Below are 18,346 nucleotides of genomic sequence, written 5' to 3' on the forward strand. Positions count from 1 at the left end.
TGGAGGCTGCTCAGCAAGTAGAGCCGCTGCACCTTCGGCTCCGAGGCTTTGCTTTTAACTCCCCGGCGATACTAGGTTTGGAGGGTTTCCGGCCGATGACCATTAGATGGAACACCCGGAAGGCGGAAGTCCTAGAGCGGAAGTGGCAGAGAGGAACGGAGAATGGCGGCGGAAGGCTGGTTTTGGCGCTGGGGCTGGGGCTGGAGGTACCCGGGGAAGCCTGGGCTTCCCGGCCCCGGCCCCGGCCCCACGACACCCCTATTTCTTCTCCTGTTCCTGGGGCGGGTGGCTGCGGATATAACTGACGGCAACAGTGAACATCTCAAGCGAGAACATTCGCTTATCAAGCCTTACCAAGGTGAGGCCTGGGCGGGGATGAGTGCAGGGTGAGGGCGAGGCAGCACAGGGTTGAGGAAGGGGGTGCCCTTTCTCCCCAGCAGAGTAACTCTGTGGGTTTACTGACTCTGGCGAGGTTATTTCTGGCATAGCCTTTTACACACCTGTCTATGCCTGTCTCTACTCACAGGAGTCGGTTCCAGCTCCATGCCTCTTTGGGATTTCCAAGGCAGCACTATACTTACGAGCCAGTATGTGCGTCTGACCCCTGACGAACGCAGCAAAGAGGGCTCTATCTGGAACCATCAGGTGAGTGGTTTGCCAGAGGTCAGGCATACCCTTAAGGCTTGCCCCTCCATCCCTCCTTTCCCATCTTGGTCACACCAGTAATAACAGGTAATGTCTATTGAGGCTACTATGTGTCTGGAGCTGTGCTTGACACTTTACACCCTTCTCACTTAATTCCTTTAAAACCCATGTGAAGTAAGTGATGTTATTTCCGTTTCACTAAGAAGCTAAGGCTCAGAATTGAAAATGCCTTACCTAAAGTCACATAGCCAGTAAGTAGTAGAGCTGTCAGGCTGTCTGAATTGAACTGTCTCAAATAGTGAAATACATGGAAGGAATGGGATCTTTATTGGATACTTTGCTGTATATTAGGCACTGGCTTTAAGACGCCTTATTTCATTTAATTCTCATACAGGCTCTTTGAAATAAGTGGCTATTGTGATTTTATGCAGAGCTAACAGCGAATAATTCCACATAAACAGAATTTAAACTGATCTATCTGATCTCCAAGCCCAGCAAATCACTCGCTACACTTGACCCCCTTCCCCTGGACGGTGAAGGAACCCCTTAGAAATACTTGCAGACTCAGCCCCCTTCCCCAGTGCTTGATTGAGGGTCTTGTTATCAGTGATATGGAGGAGTTGGACTTGTGGACAATTTCAGTTTCTATGACCTTTGCTTCAGAGGTCAGGGACCCTCAGGTGTCACTGGCATGTCACACATAAGCAGTGATGAAGATCAGTTGCCACACAGACTCCACACTGAGAGAGTCTAGGTCAGGAAAGAGGTGAAAGGGGAATAATTGAGGCTGGGTCACAACTTGGAGCAAAACTTGCTCCTGCCCCAGCCTGCCTGACTTCAACCCTTTCTGTGCCTGAGGTATTGGTCATTTTCCTAGTTTTCTCTATCACCCTGCTCTTTATCCCTTCTGGTTGATGCCCCCATTTAATAATGGGAGCCCATACTGTTCTCGTGTTGCCTCATCTGCCTGTTCCCTCAGCTTCCTCTCTTCTTATTGCTAGGGGCATCTGGGGTTACTTTCCTCAGCTTTCACTATGATCCTCAGAGCCAGGGATCGTCTGTGAAGGGGTAGACGTGCATTATGTCTACACATTATGGCCCCTGGTGCCTGGCATCTCGTCATTTGCTTTGTAGATTTTGTTCCAGCCTCTCTGGCTTCCTTCTTGCCTCAAGACCTTTGCACTTGTTGTTCCTTCTGTCTGGGACACTGCCTCCTGGCTCTCCATGCCTGCTTGCCTTCTTCTCATCTGTTAATTCTCAGCTCAAGTGCCGCCCACTCAGAATACTTCAATAACTACCCTATCTCCCCTAAGTCACATTCTGTCACATTATTCTGTCTTAAGACTTTCAAAAAATTTTTAAAAATGATAATGTAGCCTTATATTTTTTATGAAAATGAGTTCAGTGTAACGGTTTTTTGTTTGTTTATTTGTTTATTTCTAAGTAAGGTACAGATAGTGCTGGAACTGTTGGAAATCAGATTCAGTCACAAGTAACTTAATTATGGTCGTAGGTAGCTGGTGGTTGGCATTGTCAGTGGTGTGGCAGTGTCACAGTGCTGACAGGATTCTGCACTTCATTGAATTTTTGCAGTCTGGAATATGATTGCCTTGTCTTCCTTCCCCTACCTCCCCATGCAGCTCCAGGGACATTTCTTATTTGGCCCAGCAGATATTCCCTAAAGAGTTGGAGTGTTTCCTGTAGTTCTTGAAAGAAATTGCTTGGAACTCTTAGAATTTTCTGCCCAGTGTTTCCCAGGATTCACCTCTTCCTTCAATGGGCTAGAGAAAGGTGCTTTCTGGACTTCTCTCTTTTTTGTGCCCTTTACTCAACTCGGTCTGGGAAAGGCAGCAAATTAGCAAACACTACCGGGTACCTGCTGTCTTCCCAGCAGAGATAAGACTGCCTGAGGTGGCGATGGGGTGGAGCGGTCTGGGTGAAGGAGTGTGGCCAAGCGGCAACTTGAACTCCAAGTGCCTGTTGGCTGGAGCACAGTACACAGGGGGCGCTCGAGGGACTGGTCCCACCTGTTCTGAGGGCCCGTCTTCCTATAGTCTTCCTATAGGCTGCAGCATGGTGTTTAACCTTTTTTTGCTGAGGTACTGTCTGAAGATTAGCCTGTCGTATTCCTTTGTGACTAAAATAAGTGTAATAATTTAAACTTTTTAACTTTGTTGAGACCTTGAAACTAAGTTTTAATATTTTCTTTGAGAGTATTACCAGTACACAATTGATCAAAGTAAACGCATTACACAATTTTTGAAAAATTATTATAGAGAAGTGAAAATTTACTGGAATGCATCTCAGTGAGCTGTCATCCTCCCACCCCGTCTGAATGGATGTTATTGTCAGAATGAAACAATCCTCAGCCCCATTTCTGCTTTTTGTTTTTATAAATGTGAACGCTGAGAATGTGTTCACTACATAGTTAGATGGAGACGCAGGAAGTTTTATTATAGCAGGGTCACTCAGTTTTTTGAACTTCTTTTCGTTTATAAACCCCAAATCTTGGAGTGATCTATCACCAAAAAATTTTAGTGATATCAGCTGACTGTTGGATTCACTCTGCTTTCCACTGTGTTGCCAGCAAAGACCTGGAAACCACCCAACTGTGAAGTGCTCTGTGATTGCCAGGTGATTCTGATTTCGTTGGCCTAGGGGACAGCAGGGGCATTAAGATTTCTAAGCTCCTCCCCTGGTGGCTGGGCTGTGCAGCCAGGCTGGAGAACCATGGTGATGTCTTGTTCTGCTCCCAAAGCAGCGTCTAAATCAGTTCCAGCCCTTACATTAACTGCATAAAATCCTTCAGAGGATTTATGTTGTCTGTATCGTAATATTTCTGCCAATCTATAGTCTTCAATCTGTGGTGCGTGGAGACTTTCTAAGGCCTGGTTAGTCTTGAAGGATCAGATTCCAGGCCCTCAGCTTCTGCATGTGCTTTTTCTTAAAACTGACCTCCCTGTGAACATGGTAGGGATAGGAGGGGAGGTTTTCCGTTCCCACCTCCCTGTTCACAGTTGCCCTTCTGCGCAGAGGCACACCTTGCATCCTCTTGGGGTCTTATCTCAGTGTGCTATTCCCAGGTGCAGAGAATTCCTGGGCACCAAAGAGATCATTTGGAACCTGGCTTCTGGACTGACTGTTGTTTATGTGAAATATGTTTTTAAATGTTTTTTTAGGGTTATTATTGGTGTCCAGTTTAATGTCATCATGGCCAAGAACATACTGTATGATTTCAGTCGTTGGAGGCCTGTTGAGACTGGCAGACGGTCCCTCACACGGTCATGTTTGAGGGAAACATTCTGTGTGTGCCTGCAAAATATTTGGCTTGAGTCAGTGTGCCATTTTGGTCCTTAGGTCAAGTTTGCTGATTGGGTTCAAATTTCTATATCCTTCCTGCCAATTTTGTTCACTTTTATGAGTTACTAAGAGAGGTGTGTTAACATTTCTGTGTGTGGATTTGTTTTTATCTTTTGTAGTTCTGGCAGCTTCTGCTATATGTATTTTGAGTCCAAAATTTTTCTGGTAAATGGTATCTTTTGTCATTAAGGAGAGTTGCCTTTTAGACTTTGTTATTGGAATAGCTGCACCAGCTTGTTTTTGGTTAGCATTTGCATGCTGTATCTTTTTCTGTTCTTTTTTACTTTGTTTTTTTTTTCCATTTCTTTATGTTTTAGAATTGTCTCTGATAAACAGCTTATAATTAGGCTCATTGGGGGTTTATTTTTATTGTGGTAAAATACATATAACATAAAACTTACCGTTTTAGTCTTATTTTTTTTTAATCATTTTATTTATGAAACCATCTCTTCAGTAAGATACTCTTCAGCATTGAAACCGTTTTTTAAAATGCAGTGGCTCTCAACAAAAATTAGTTTTGATAACTGTATTTATGTATTTGTGCATGTGAAAGAAAATTCCTCAATTTTTTTTTTATTGTGGTAAAATATACATAACATAAAACTTACCATCTTAACCATTTTCGAGTGTATACAGTGGCGTTAAGTACATTCACCTCTTACAGCCATCCCTGCCATCCGTTTCCGGAACATTTTCCTAAACGGAAACTGTCCCCATTAAACAGCAACTCCCCACTCCTCCGCTGCCCCCACAGCCCCTGGCAACTAGCATACTCCTTTCTGTTTCTATGTATGAACAATATTCCTCTGTGTGTGTGTGTACACACCACATTTTGTTTATCTATTCATCCGTTGATGGACTTGAGTTGTTTCTACCTTTTGGCTGTTGTAAATAATGCCGCTATGAACATGGATGTATGTGGGTGTCTGCTTTCTCTGTCTGCTTTCTCTTCTTTTGGGTATATACCTAGGAATTGCTGGGTCATTTAGTAACTCTGTCTTTAACCTTTTGAGGACCACCAAAGTTGTTCACAGCAACTGCACCATTTTATATTTCTACCAGCAGTGCACAGAGGTTCCAATTTCTCCACATCCTCATCAACACTTGTTATTTTCCGTTTTTATTTTTATTTTTATAACAGCCATCCTAATGGGTGTGAAATGGTATCTTGTGGTTTTGATTTGTACTTCTCTAATGATCAGTGATGTTGAGCATCCTTTCATGTGCCTTTTAGCCATTTGTGTATCTTCTTTGGAGAAATGTCTATTCAGGTCCTTGGCCCATTTTAAATTGGGTGGTTTTGTCATTGAGTTGTTGGAGTTCTCTATGTATTCTGGATATTAATCCCTTACAGATACATGATTTGGAAATATTTTCTCTCATTCTGTGGGTTGTCTTTTTAATTCTCTTGATTTTCTTGAATGTAAAAGTTTTTAAATTTGATGAAATCTGATTTATCTGTTTTTCGTGGGTGTGTGTATGCGCTCTGCTGTCCTATCCAAGAAACCATTGTTAAATCCAGTGTTGTGAAGATTTCCTCCGTGTTGTCTTCTAAGAAATTTATAGTTTTAGTGTTTATAGATTTATAATTTTAGTTCTTAGTTTGAGTCTTTGATTCTTTCTTTACTTTTTAAATTTTTTATTTTGACATAATTGTAGATTTATATGCAGTTGTAAGAAATAATATAGAGATATTCTATATGTACCCTTATTAGCATTTAGTTCATCTGCATTTAGTAAAATTTCCCATGCATTTGGTTTTAATTACCATCTTACTATTTACTTTCTACTTGTACTGCCTGCTCTCTTCATTTTTCTGTTTTGGGTTTGTTCATTTTTATTACAGTTTTACTCTTCTATTAGCACACAAGTTTTGTGCTTATTTCCCAGTTTTTTAGTGGTTACTCTCAAGTTTAAAACATACATCTGTGTTTTACCAAAGTCTAATAGCAAGGACCTTAGAACTTCAACGCCATTTCCCCATTGTTATTTATTTTAATCCTTTCCATTTTAAATCACATAAAACATTTTATGCAATCAAACATTTATGTAGATTTTTACCTTCATATTTACTGTCTTTGTTGCTTTTCCTTCCTGAGTCTCTGACCTACGTCTGGATCATTTTCCTTCTCCCTTAAAAATAAAAGACAGTTTTAGTGTTTTCGTTTATCTAAGGTGTTTTAATTTCACCTTTATTCTTGAAGGATACATTTGCTAAGTATAGAATCTTATGTTAATTGTTATTTTCTTTCAGCTCCAAATATATCACTCTATAATCTTGCTTCTAGTGCTTCTGTTGCAAAGTGGGTATCAGGCTTATTGTAGCGCCTTTGGAGGTAATCTGTCTTTTTCCTTTGGTTGCTTTTAAGAATGTTTTTCTTTGTTTTCTCCGTCCTTCTCGCCCTCCCTTCCTGCTTAATGTGCTTAGGTGCAGTTATTTATTTATTTATTTAAATTTGTTTCCTTTGGTTTGTAACACTTAAGATTTGTGGCATAATGTCTTTGAATCAGTTTAAGTAAGGGTTTAGGTATCTCTTTAAATTTTTCTTTGCCCTATTGCTACTTATTCTGAAACTCCAATTATACTTACCTTAGACTTTCTCACTCTTTCTTCTCCCTCTTACAGTTTTTTATCTGCCATGCTTTTTTTCTCTCTGCTTCATTCTGGATATTTTTAATTTGAGTGGACTTGAGTTTATTAATTCTTTCCATCTGTTTTTAATCTACTGTAAAACCTATTTATTACATTGTTAATTTCAGTTATTCTTTGTTCTAGATTATTTGTAGTGTGATTTTTAAAACTTTCAGTTACCTACCAAAATTCTCAATCTTGTCCTTCATCTCCTTGAACATAGTAAACTAGTTATTTGAAAGGCCAATATCTAGAGTTCCTCCTTCTGGTTTTTGTTCATATGTCGTCTCTTCATGTGCCTGGTAATTTTGATCATGTACTAGATCTTGTATTTGTGATATTTTTTGTTTAAAAAACCGCGAGACTTAGGTGAGTCTCTTTCCTTGAATTTCAGAGACTGAGGGGACTCAGAGCTGGGCTCTAGTCCCCAGGAGACCCTTTCTCATTCATTCTTACTTTTGGCTTGCTGTCTTTGTGGTCTCAACCCAAAGCAAAGTCAGTTCAGCAGGCCTTCTACCCCCTCCACGGGCCTTGGACTCGAGATTCCTTGTCCGTCTGTCCTTGAGAGCTCCATTGCCTCCTCTAGAATTTGCAGATTTTTTCTGATTTCCCAATGAACTGTCAAGAATTGGGAAGGCTGACTTCACACGACTTGTAAGCTGCCGCGCAGGTGCCTGCTAGCTCCATGTTCTCTGGAGCCAGGTCTCATCTGGCTTTCTGGTGCCCGGAGCCAGAGCACTGGCTGGTAACTCTGAATGCACAAGCCAGATAACTCACAATGGGACATAAAGGTCTTTCTTTCTGAGTTTTTTTTCTGATTTTAGAAGTAATATGTTCATTTTATAAAATTCAAATATTCCTTTTTTTCTTTCTTTATCTACATATATACTAATTTCTTTTTTCAAAAATGAGAACATAGCACTGATACTTTTTGCAGTAGTATCTTTGATATCTTTAAGTGTAAGTGCTTAAGGCTCTGCCTCGTTCTGTTGAAAAGCTACAACAGCCATATCGCGCCCAAGAAGACGGGAGCATTCAGTCCCACTGGTTGTGTGTGTGTTTCTCTCTTTCCTTGTCCACAGTGGTGTTAGCAATCTCTTTAATAGCTGGTAATCTGGTAGGTCAGCAATATCCTGTTTTCATTTTGCCTGTCTGATGGTCCTTTGTTTAATCATTTGCTCACATGCCCATCTACAAACTTCCCCTAAGTATGTTGAAGTGTGTGTCATACTAGTTTTCACAAGCAGCTTCCTGGTGGGTGAGGCCAGGCTGTTTTCCTTGTAGTGGGCAGGGCCCAGCTCTGCACCTGGTGTTCCTGGATGCTGGGGAGCATCTGCCTTCCCTCGAGTCAAAGTAACCCTTCCAGCCCCTAACCCTAGTGCTGTCACCAGGTGCACTAGGGGCTTGCCTAGGTCTGCAAGAGGCAGGAGGTGTGCTGGGGTTTGGAGTTAGCCAGACCTGAATTTGAGTCCTTTAGTTGGAAGGTCAATTACGAGGGAAGATGGTAGGAGTGGGAGGCCAGAAGGGAGCTGATACAGCTTGTGTTAAAGACCCGAGGGTCATGGGAGGTTTAGAAGATAGAGCATGAGTTTCTGCATCACACAGACCTGGGAGTGAATCGTGACCGTCCACTTACCTGCTGTGGACAAGTTGTTTTGTCTGAATGTGTTTCCATTTTGTAAAATCTGTGGCTTAAAATTGGGGTAGTAACCCTTCCACAGGATCCTTGGGCAGGAGCAGTGAGCCTGGGGAGAAAACAGGGTTGACGGGTTTGACTGGTGTTAAAGAAAGTGAATCAAAGTGCAGAAGACAGCTGGATTGGGTGAGGTCTGGCCTCAGGCAGCCTTGGGACACTGTGTGGCCTCTCACTCTCTACCTGGTAGTCCCAGCAGCCTTCTTTCTTCCTGCTGAGAAAGCTGGGGGATCTGTTGGTCAGTGGCACTAGTGACCCTACTGGCCCAGGCTCGGTGGGGGCAGGGTCTGTGCCAGGTCACCTCCAACTGGCAGGAAGGCCCAGGGAGCTCTGAGCACCCTCTCTGCTCTCCCTCCAGCCTTGCTTCCTCAAGGACTGGGAGATGCACGTCCACTTCAGAGTCCATGGTGCAGGGAAGAAGAATCTCCATGGAGATGGCATTGCCTTATGGTATACCCGGGACCGCCTCGTGCCAGGTAGGGCTGCGCTCGAGCCCGTGTGGGCGTCTGTAGCCAAGGATCTTCCACTCTGCACCCTCCTGTCAGGGTGCTCCTCCTCCTCCTCAAGGAACCCAGAACCCTTAGAATCTGGACATCCCTTCGGGAAGAGGAGGGGCTGGATCCTACAGCTCAATTCTGTACTCCATGGTGGCCTGGCATTGTACACCAGCTAAGAATGGCTTTTACCATTCTACCATTTTAAACGGCTATTTTTCGAAAAACAAAAACAAGGAAGACTATGTGACCCAGACTGTATGTGGCCTGCTAAGCCCAAAACGTTTGCTCTTTGGACCTTGACAGGAAGTCAAGGGTTAGTGGATAGGGTCTCCTGTGTAGCCACCCGCTGTTCACAGGCCAGGTACCCCCTCGTCACCTGACTCCTCAGAGCACGTGGCCGGCCAGGTGCTATCCCTTTATAGTTCAGGCTTTAAACTTGAGTCCTTTCTGCCGAGCCCCTGAAGCCATCCCCAGCTTTTGCCTTCAGAAGTCCCTTCTCTTCCCTGGGTGCACAACTAATAGCTTGCATCTCTCCCCCTGACCCACATTGGTGCTGCTTTGTCCTTCAGGTTACCCAGGGGACAACCCCAGTTTTCCCCATGATGAGAGCATCTCTTTCTCATTCTAGGGCCTGTGTTTGGAAGTAAAGACAACTTCCATGGCTTAGCCATCTTTCTGGACACATACCCCAATGATGAGAGCACGGAGGTAGGCTGCTCCCTCCCGCACAATGGTACCCAGAGGACTGGGCAGTCGACTGGGCAATAGGGGAAGGGGTTGGTAAAGCTCCCGCCACCTCCCGCAGGCCAGGTTGGCCATGCAATAACTGATGTCTTGGTCACAGCGTGTGTTCCCATACATCTCGGTGATGGTGAACAATGGCTCCCTGTCCTACGACCACAGCAAGGATGGCCGCTGGACCGAGCTGGCAGGCTGCACGGCCGACTTCCGCAACCGCGATCATGACACCTTCCTAGCTGTGCGCTACTCCCGGGGCCGCCTGACGGTGAGCAGGTGGTGGGGATGGGGACAGCTCTACCTGTGCTGGTTCTGACGTACTCGGGGAGGTGGGTGGGCTGGGTCTGGGGTGAGCTTGACCTGCTGGCTGGCTGCAGGTGATGACTGACTTGGAGGACAAGAACGAGTGGAAGAATTGCATCGACATCACGGGAGTGCGCCTGCCCACTGGCTACTACTTCGGGGCCTCGGCTGGCACCGGTGACCTGTCTGGTGAGTGGGCTGAGCAAGGTGTTAAAATAAGTCTCAGTTTTGACCTTCCCTGGTCTGTTGGGAGCTTGTGACATAGCTGGTCATCTTCCTTCTTGAACTTCCTTCATTGGTTCCACACATGCCTGGTTTCTGCCTCCTCTTCCCATCATCTCTCAGTGTCGGCACGCCCAGGGCTCAGTCTTGCACAGTCCTAGGCAAACTTCCCCTCTCCCTGGGACGCTGTGAATCTGGACGCTGTTGACCCCAGATGTCTATCTGCAGCCCAGTGTCACCAACAACCCACTTGGCATCTAAGCCTTCATATGCGCACAACTGAAGACCACATGTTTCCATCAACACATAAATGACACTAGTTGCTTAGGCCAAAAACCTTGGTGTCATTCAGGATTCCCCATTTGTCTTACATGCCACTGTCATCCATCAGCGAGTCCTGCTGGCTTTGTCTTCATGGTGCAGTGGACCACCTCTTGCCTTTTCTTTACTACCTGGAGGGTCTGGGCCACCATCTTCCCTCACTCGGACCCCCGCAGGAGCCCCCAACTGGTTCCTCCATGCCTGCCGCCGACAGTCTCAGCACAGGAGCCGGAGCGATCCCATTAAAGCTTGCATGAGGTGTCACTGCTGATCCTCTCAGAGCTCTCCAGCCACCATCCATCCCCTCCAGGCCCTGGTGCCAGCGCTTCACCCACCCCATCGCCTCTGGTTCTTTGCTCCCTGTTCCTCATTTACGTTGCCTCCAGCTGTGCAGACAGCAGTCCCCTCCTGCCTTGGGCCTTTGCGCTTGTGCCTTACTTTCATCTCCTTCAAGTCTTGCTCAGATGTCACTTCCTTAGTGGGCCCTTCTCTGATGTCCTTATTTAAAATTGTACACATGTACCCCTGTCACTTGCACACTCTCTGTCACTTTTCTCGACTTTATTTTTCTTCATAGCACTTAATTCTCTTATAATCTACCTTATAATTTCATTGTCTTTGTCTCACTCACTGAATTGTGAGCTCTATAAAGTTGGGGCTCTGTCTTGTTTGTCCTACAGTGAATGCTCTGTAAGCATTAGGATGCTGCCAGGCATGGGTGGCACTTGAGGGTGGCCCTTGGCTGTGGTCCTCAGTCCTTCTCTTTGCCCTCAGATGGCACCAGCCACTGTCCAGGAGCCTCCTCCCCATGGGAGTGTCTGGGCCCACTCGGTCCCCAGAGTGTCCATTGTTTTAAAGTTTTTAATACAGAAATTGTAATCGTATATCCAAGAGAGAAGAGGATGGGCCAGAAAGCCCCTCGTTCCTGGGAGTTGTTACCTGCTCATTGATTACCTGGTAATCAGTTCCCAGCACATTGCCATCCTGATGTTAATCTCTGGATCTGCCACCATCCTTCTTGGGTTACCTTAAATTTCATGTGACAGAATTTCAGCATATGTCCTGAGGGGGCCAGATCTGTGGCAAGTGGTTGCTCTCTAAGGCTGTTCGGTGCTCAGTGAGGAGTGCTGTAGAGGACAGGAATCTCATGGGCAAAGTCACATGACATATGCCTAGGTAGCTATTTATACAACTGAGACTGTTGGAGATTTGAGTGTTGAATTTCTCCACGTTCACACACCCGGGAAGCAGCCGAGCTCAAGTGGGATCTGTGTTCTGACCTGAGTTGGTGCCTGTCCCTGGGCCTCCGGGGCTATGTACACTGGGCAGTCGGGTGCTGCTTGGCTCTGCCCACCTGGCCACTGGGTCCTTGCTCTTTGCGTTCCCCTTTCCAGGCCCTTTCCTCGGGTTCCAGTTGGTTGGCTTAGCTGATAGCAGGAGGTAGGCTGACCAGGACCCTTGTCTTGGCCCTGAGCCTCAGCTTTCCCATCTTAGAACTGGGATGATCAGTTACAGTCAAGCAGAGGTTTTTCTGCCCAGACTGGTCAGACCTGGGCCTTCCTTAAGTCTCTTCAGGTGCAGTCACTGATCATGGATCAAGGCTGAGCCCTCAGCCCAGCAGGAGCAGGTTCTCTCTGGGGGACCTGGCCACCTAATGTGGTTGGGAGAGGCATGGGCTATGTGCCTGGAGGTGGGCTCAGGCCCCTTATAAGCTGCTTCTCGGTCCTGCAGACAATCATGACATCATCTCCCTGAAGCTGTTCCAGCTGATGGTAGAGCACACGCCTGATGAGGAGAACATCGACTGGACCAAGATTGAGCCCAGCGTCAGTCTCCTTAAGTCGCCCAAAGGTGTGTCTGGGTCTGGGTTCCTGGCGTGAGGCCAGGGCTGGGCCATGGCTAGTGTGGACGTGTGCTTGTGGTTCCTCTCTCCTCGCTGGGTCCGGCTGTGGTTGTGGCCTGGGCTCTTGGGTCAGCAAATAATGCTAAGACAGATGTGTGAACACCTGGCATCTGCTTCCTCCCATACTTGGTGCTGCAGTAACGGCCAGTTAAAGCCACGGGCACGTGCATGACCTCAGTAAATGGCCTGAGAAGTAGGTCCTACCACTGGTCGAGCGAACTGTAGGGTTTCTTCAGCAGGAGGGGAGGTAAAGGCAGGATGGGAACTGGAGTTTTTGCAAAATCTCAAACCTGGGCTCTTCCCATGACTGATTAGCCATGACCTCGTCCTCACAAAGTGAGGGTCCTGGTTGGAGAAGTGAGGCCCCTGTGTGTGGAGAAGTGCACCCCAACACCCCTGAAGTCGAGCCTGTGAGCCCAGCGGGGGACAGCACACAGCCCATGCCCGGCTCTTCCGGGCAGGGATATCGAGCGGCCTCTCAGCCCAGCCCAAGGTCACCATGTGGAGTTGAGCCAGAGTGGAACCCAGCGTTTTATGTGATATCTCACCTTTTTAAGGTTCAGATTACTTTTAAACATTTTGAGGGTCATACAAATCCTACCATAGGCCACCGTCTTGCCACCTTTGGTTCAAGGGTTTCTGGCTGCCAAGGGGTCAGAGACCTCATCCGCTGTGACTCACCCAGCAACTCCGTGTGGTTGGCCAGGTGGGGAATTAACTCATGTTCAGGTTTGTTGACCCATTCATGGTTTTTGAAAACGATCCTAAAGCTCCTGCTTGGTACCTGGCTGTGTGCTAGGTGCTGCCCGGAAGCTCAGCCTATTGAACAAGGTGGAGCAAGGGGGCAGAGGGGCCGCGGGAGCCCCGAGGCCAAGGGGCTACTTAGGAGCTCCTGGTTTAATAAGGACTGTTACTGTCCCTGTGCAGGGGTGGTGAGGGGCCGGCGGTGGGACTGTGTCAGCAAGCCTACCCTGTCAGGTTTTTCGGGAGGAGAGGGTGTCAGACTCGTAGCTGGCATTGCACACCTGGCTGGGAGGAGAGCCACATCCCAGGGATTCTGGGAGATGCCGTGAGTGTCAGGCCCTGGTGCTTGGCAGAGTCATCGACAGTGTTATTGGGCAGGGATGTGATGTGGCTGGAGGAGGACAGGGTGGGGTGCTGAGTGCCTGGACCTCAGGGGGCCCCAGATGCATCCAGGTGTGTCAGGGCATGTGGGGCGGAAGAGGAAGCTGACGGGGAATTTGGGCCTCGTGTCCACCTCTGAGCTTCTTCCTGAGGCAGACTCTCTGGTGTTTGGCCAGGGCTGCGTTTCTCAGGTGGGGACCTCAGACCGCTGCCCTGGGGGTGCGGGACAGGCTGGCGAAGGCAGGTGCTGGGCTTCCCTGGCCTCTTGGGGCGCCTGAGAATCCAGTGTTCACCAGCTCCTTGCAGCAGCAAGGCACCCCAGGCCTCCATCTCTAGGAACCTCGGAGATGTCTGTGTGTCTACTTCCCTGCCCCTTGCCTGCGTGGCTGTGCACCTGGGGGTGGGGGTGGGGGTCTCGCCAGGGCCACTGCCCTGCTCGGTCCTATTGGCCAATCCCATCAGAGAGCTGCCCGGCCTCTCCATTCTGCCACCCCAACTCCCCTTTCTTCTCCCTCAGACAATGTGGACGACCCAACGGGCAACTTCCGCGGCGGGCCACTGACAGGGTGGCGGGTATTCTTGCTGCTGCTGTGCGCCCTCCTGGGCATCGTCGTGTGTGCTGTGGTGGGCGCCGTGGTGTTCCAGAAGCGGCAGGACCGCAACAAGCGTTTCTACTGAGCAGCCGGCGCTCGGCTTGAGGGGCTGGCCTTGGGCCCTGGCACCAATGTGAACTTTTTACTGGGATTGTAAAAGAAAAACGAGACGACCTTATTTCTTAACAGTTTCAAAGAAATAATTAAAGTATTTTCATACATTTTGCTTCTTGCCCAGCAGGGACAGGCTTCAGGGCTGGGGAATTAAGGATTTGGCGTTCCCACAGTCGGGACAGAGGCCCTGGCCAGTTGCCAGCATCTCAGGAGCAGGGGCTCTGTGTCTGGAGCTGGGCCGAAGCCCCAGTAGATGGCTGTTGAACACTGGAGGCCCCCGAGCCACATGGGGGTAGGCGCCTGAGGATGTGAGCAGTGAGTTTGTTCTGTGCTGCGTGCCATGTGGGGCAGAAGAGGAGACTGATGGGGAATTTGGGCCTTGTGTCTACCTCTGAGCTTCCGCCTGAGGCAGGCCCTCTGATGAGATGGGAGGAGCAGTTTTGTGGGGCCTAGAGCGTGACCATTTGCTAAATAAAGTGACATAACCACCCTCAGCTGTGTGACTGCCCCGAGGGGCTTTTCTTCCCCACCCCCAGTACCTTCCAGGCAGCCAAGCTTCCCTGCTCTCAGCCTCATCCTCTCAGGCAGATGCTGTGCTCTCTGTTCCCAGGGAGCAGATACTGCTCTCAGAGGTCAAGGAAAGCTTGCCCAGTGCCACATAGTAAGTGGGGTCATGGAGACAGGACCCTGTGCCATCTCCCATATGCTCTGGGCCCCTGGATGAAAAAGTCCAGGGAGAGGATTTAGGCTACCATGCAGAGGGTGTGAGCTCAGTCCAAGGAAACTCTAGGGGTTTCTGGGATGATCTGAAGGGAGTGGTTGCAGGAGGACGGTGGGATCAGTGGTGGTATTCCCTTTGCGGTGCCTCAAGGGGACAGAGATGGCACAGGGAGTGGAAAAAAGCCAGCAGCTGAAAGGAAGCACCGCCATCTGGTTCTTTCTACAGAGCCACGACCTGCTGCTGCCATCTGGTCCCCCTTCTGACCACCCCGACCCCACCTCGGAGCAGTGTGTCCCTGTCTAGTCCAGAGCCACCTCCAGCATCCGTTGAAGATGCTGTTGCAACCAGGCTTTTTATAATTAACACTCAATTAGAGTCTCACTGTAAAAAGTAGAGAAGATGAAGAGTAAGAACTTAGATCCCCTCAGCCTCTCAGTCTCACTCTTAGAACTCTTCACTGGTCTGTTGACCGTCTCTTGTCACCCTCAGTGATTCACAGGGTAGGCATTGGGAGATGGTTCACACACCAAGAGGTCTGAGCTGTTTCCCTCACATATGCCTGGGATCCTGTTGATGAAGCTGAGAGTAGACATGGTCCTCCTTATTAAAATATTTTATCGAGGATTTTTTCCAAGTTTTTTTACTTGAAAAGTACCTAACTTTGAGTGCTTACAAGACGCCAAGCGAGTTTCTGAGCGAATGACATGTTAACTCATTTCACTTCATGACAGTTACCCATGTGGATGTCAGAAATTCACCAGATCAGGCAGTCCTGCCTCACTCACCATTTTCCTCTGGAGGGAGTGCCGTGTCCACACGGACACGCACAGCTGAGGCCTGGAGTCTGGAACTCTCCATGGCTGCTGCTACAGCAAACCGTGTCATCACCACACTTGCCACACTCCACCTTTAATATTTGATTCTAATGTGGCCTTCCTCGAATTCTTGAATTATTAGGCAGTTTGGCATCTGAATGGCTCTCACCTTGACTGCATGTTAGAGGCACTTGGAGAACAAAAGTGAGCTGGCTCATTCTCCAGTTATGTGAGAAGTTGGTAGGTCTTGGGCAAGGGAAGTTTTAGAAGAATCACCTTGGCTGGTTCTGATTAATCTATCGGCTTGAGAGCCAGCAGGTGTTAGACCAGTGAGTTAAGGCAGAGATTGGTGGCCATGTTCTGTGCTTGGCTGTCAGGATCTTGTTGGCATCCCTTTCAGCTCATACCTAGAGGTGTTTCCCTGGAAGATTAGACATGTCTTTACCGCTGCCTTTTCACACACATGGGGTCCTGATGCCATCATCTACTTTTTCGCCATGGGCGTTTAAAAACCAAGTTATTTCTTTATATAAAAGTTAAATATAAATGTGTATTCCTGATCCCTCCATGCAGTGTGAGAAATAAACATTGATACACTTACATTCCTCTTTGTCACCTGCCCTAAATGGGTGCCCTTTCCTGAGGAGGTGATGGCTATTGATTCTGGGTTTTTATATATTTCTTTAAAATGTAAGCATATATCCCGCAACACAGTATTGTTTTGCATCTTTAAAAATTATAATTGGTACACAGAGGTATTCCTCAGCTTTTAAAATTCAGCATTGTGAGTCTGGATTACATGCAACTCAAGATGTGGCATGAGTGGACTCCATTTGTCCATTCTGCACGGCCGGGTGTCTAGATGGTTCCAGGTTTTTGCTCTTAGTCCCAGTGCTGCTCTAAACGCTCGAGCATGTCTTCACACACAAGTGTGCGAGAACTGCTCGTCATAGCTTATGTGCTTTTCTGTTTTCCTAGCTGTCAGATTGCTCTCCAAAGTGGCTTGTATCCAGTCCACTCCCATCTTGGCGACTGGGACCCTCTCTGCCCTCTTCTTAGCACTTGTTATTGTCGGAGTGCTTAATTTTTGATAGTCTGATGGATGCAAAAGTTTTAACTTACATTTCTTTACTAGTCAGGTTGAGGACCTTGTATCCTCAGAGATGTGTTTGTATTTCCTGCCTGGGGGCGCTAATTTTTCCCCTTTTCTTTTTCTCCTGTCGGATCTTTGGCTCATTGCTTTGCAGACACTGCTCAGTGTACATGTCTTTTTGTTTTTCTAATGATGTCATGCGATACACAGTCTGTGTTTTAATACCATTTACTAATCTTTTCCAAAGATGTTTTTCTCCAAAGTTTTAAAATTTTGCTTTTCAACTGTAGCATTTAATCTACTTAGAGTTAGTTTTGTGTGGGAAGTGATACAGGGGTTCGATTGTCCCTGCTCTGTCCAGCTCGTTGTTCCAGCACCTTTACTGACTCATTCATTTCTCTGCATGAACCTCAACGCCACCAAGGCAGGTGCTCAGCCAGCCTAGCCCTATCCTGATACGCCTCTTTTGCCTTCCTCCCTGAACACTCAGCTAAACTTTCCAGTTCCTTCTCAGTGGGGATGGCCCTGTGAAAGCGATGCTGGAGGAGAGGCTAGAGGCAGTCTGCCCACCCCACTCTTCCTCCTGGGATGTGACCCCAAAGGTGCAGAGGTCAGTAGTGAACACAGGAGCAGGGTAGAGTGTGGGTCCTTATGAATTGCTGAGGTCTGCTCTAGCCTGGACTGCCCACTGTGGGGCTTTTATGTAAGAAAATAAATCTGTATTTGTTCAAACTACTGTGAGTCATGTTTTCTGTTGTTTGTGGCTAAAAATAAGCCAACCCTGCCTATGTCCCCGTGTCAAGTTCTCTAACATGTACATGTTTGCTCTGGACTGCAGGTAATATTCACACGCCCACTCTGTGCCACATTCTGTTTTGGCCACTGGGACACAACAGAGACCAAAGGAGCAGAAACCTTTGCCCCCTTGAATCTTACAGTCTAATGGGGAAATCAGGTAAATAGGTAAAATAACATGCTATTTTAGTGTTTGTATTCATTTCTTAGAACTGCCATAGCAACCACAGACTGAATGGCTTAAACAACAGAAATGTATCATCTCCCAGTTCTGGAGGCCGGAAATCCGAAAGCAAGGTGTCAGGTCCTTGCTCCCTCCAATGGCTCTATCGAGGAAGCTTTCCTTGCCTCGTCCTAAGTTCTGGTGATTCTCGGCAATGCTTGGCGTTCCTTGGCTTGTAGACACATCACTCCAGTCTCTGGCTTCATCATTGCATGACATGTTTACGTCGTTTTCTGTCTCCAAATTTCCCGTTTATAAGGACACCAGTCATATTGGATTAGCCACCCTGCGTGACCTCATCATAATAGGGTCAGACCTACATAGACCCTTTTTCCAAATAAAGTCATATCCTGAGGTGCTTTTTTGGTGAACACAATTAAACATGATACTGGTTAAAGAGAAAAAGATAGGTGATAAGAATCGGGTGGAGATGGAGAAAGACGTGTGACTTGGCCAACAACTCAATGGAAAATGAGATGAAAATTCATTGAGACATTCACTTAAAATTTGCTCATTTTTCCATGTGTAATATTTCAATATGTGTTCACTTTAA

The 18,346-nt window shown here is 47.3% G+C and overlaps 1 protein-coding gene across 2 annotated transcripts; it reads left to right on the forward strand.

Annotated features, from left to right (window-relative positions):
• The first annotated feature begins 26 nt into the window (after positions 1-26).
• Positions 27-17,507, forward strand: LMAN2 (lectin, mannose binding 2). 2 transcript variants are annotated; one of them, XM_011362207.2, is made up of 8 exons: positions 27-358; positions 527-645; positions 8,689-8,806; positions 9,456-9,535; positions 9,672-9,833; positions 9,943-10,057; positions 12,143-12,262; positions 13,957-17,507. In XM_011362207.2, exons 1-8 carry the CDS (start codon positions 163-165, stop codon positions 14,115-14,117), a joined length of 1,071 nt encoding a protein of 356 aa, XP_011360509.1. In that variant the 5' UTR covers positions 27-162; the 3' UTR covers positions 14,118-17,507. The 2 variants fall into 2 exon arrangements, with proteins under 2 accessions (XP_011360509.1, XP_023387627.1); XM_023531859.1 differs by lacking the exon at positions 13,957-17,507 and adding an exon at positions 12,554-13,170 and having other exon boundaries at positions 120-358.
• Positions 17,508-18,346: the final 839 nt, after the last annotated feature.

The sequence above is a fragment of the Pteropus vampyrus genome, unplaced genomic scaffold, assembly GCF_000151845.1.
Source record: "Pteropus vampyrus isolate Shadow unplaced genomic scaffold, Pvam_2.0 Scaffold74, whole genome shotgun sequence".
Classification (NCBI taxonomy): domain Eukaryota; kingdom Metazoa; phylum Chordata; class Mammalia; order Chiroptera; family Pteropodidae; genus Pteropus; species Pteropus vampyrus.

Bases quoted from the DNA above. Each gene is read 5' to 3' on its own strand.
- LMAN2 (XM_011362207.2), top strand. From the start codon at position 163: ATGGCGGCGGAAGGCTGGTTTTGGCGCTGGGGCTGGGGCTGGAGGTAC. The intron at 9,536-9,671 runs GTAGGCTGCTCC...TCTTGGTCACAG, and splicing joins CCAATGATGAGAGCACGGAG to CGTGTGTTCCCATACATCTC. The intron at 12,263-13,956 runs GTGTGTCTGGGT...CTTCTCCCTCAG, and splicing joins TCTCCTTAAGTCGCCCAAAG to ACAATGTGGACGACCCAACG.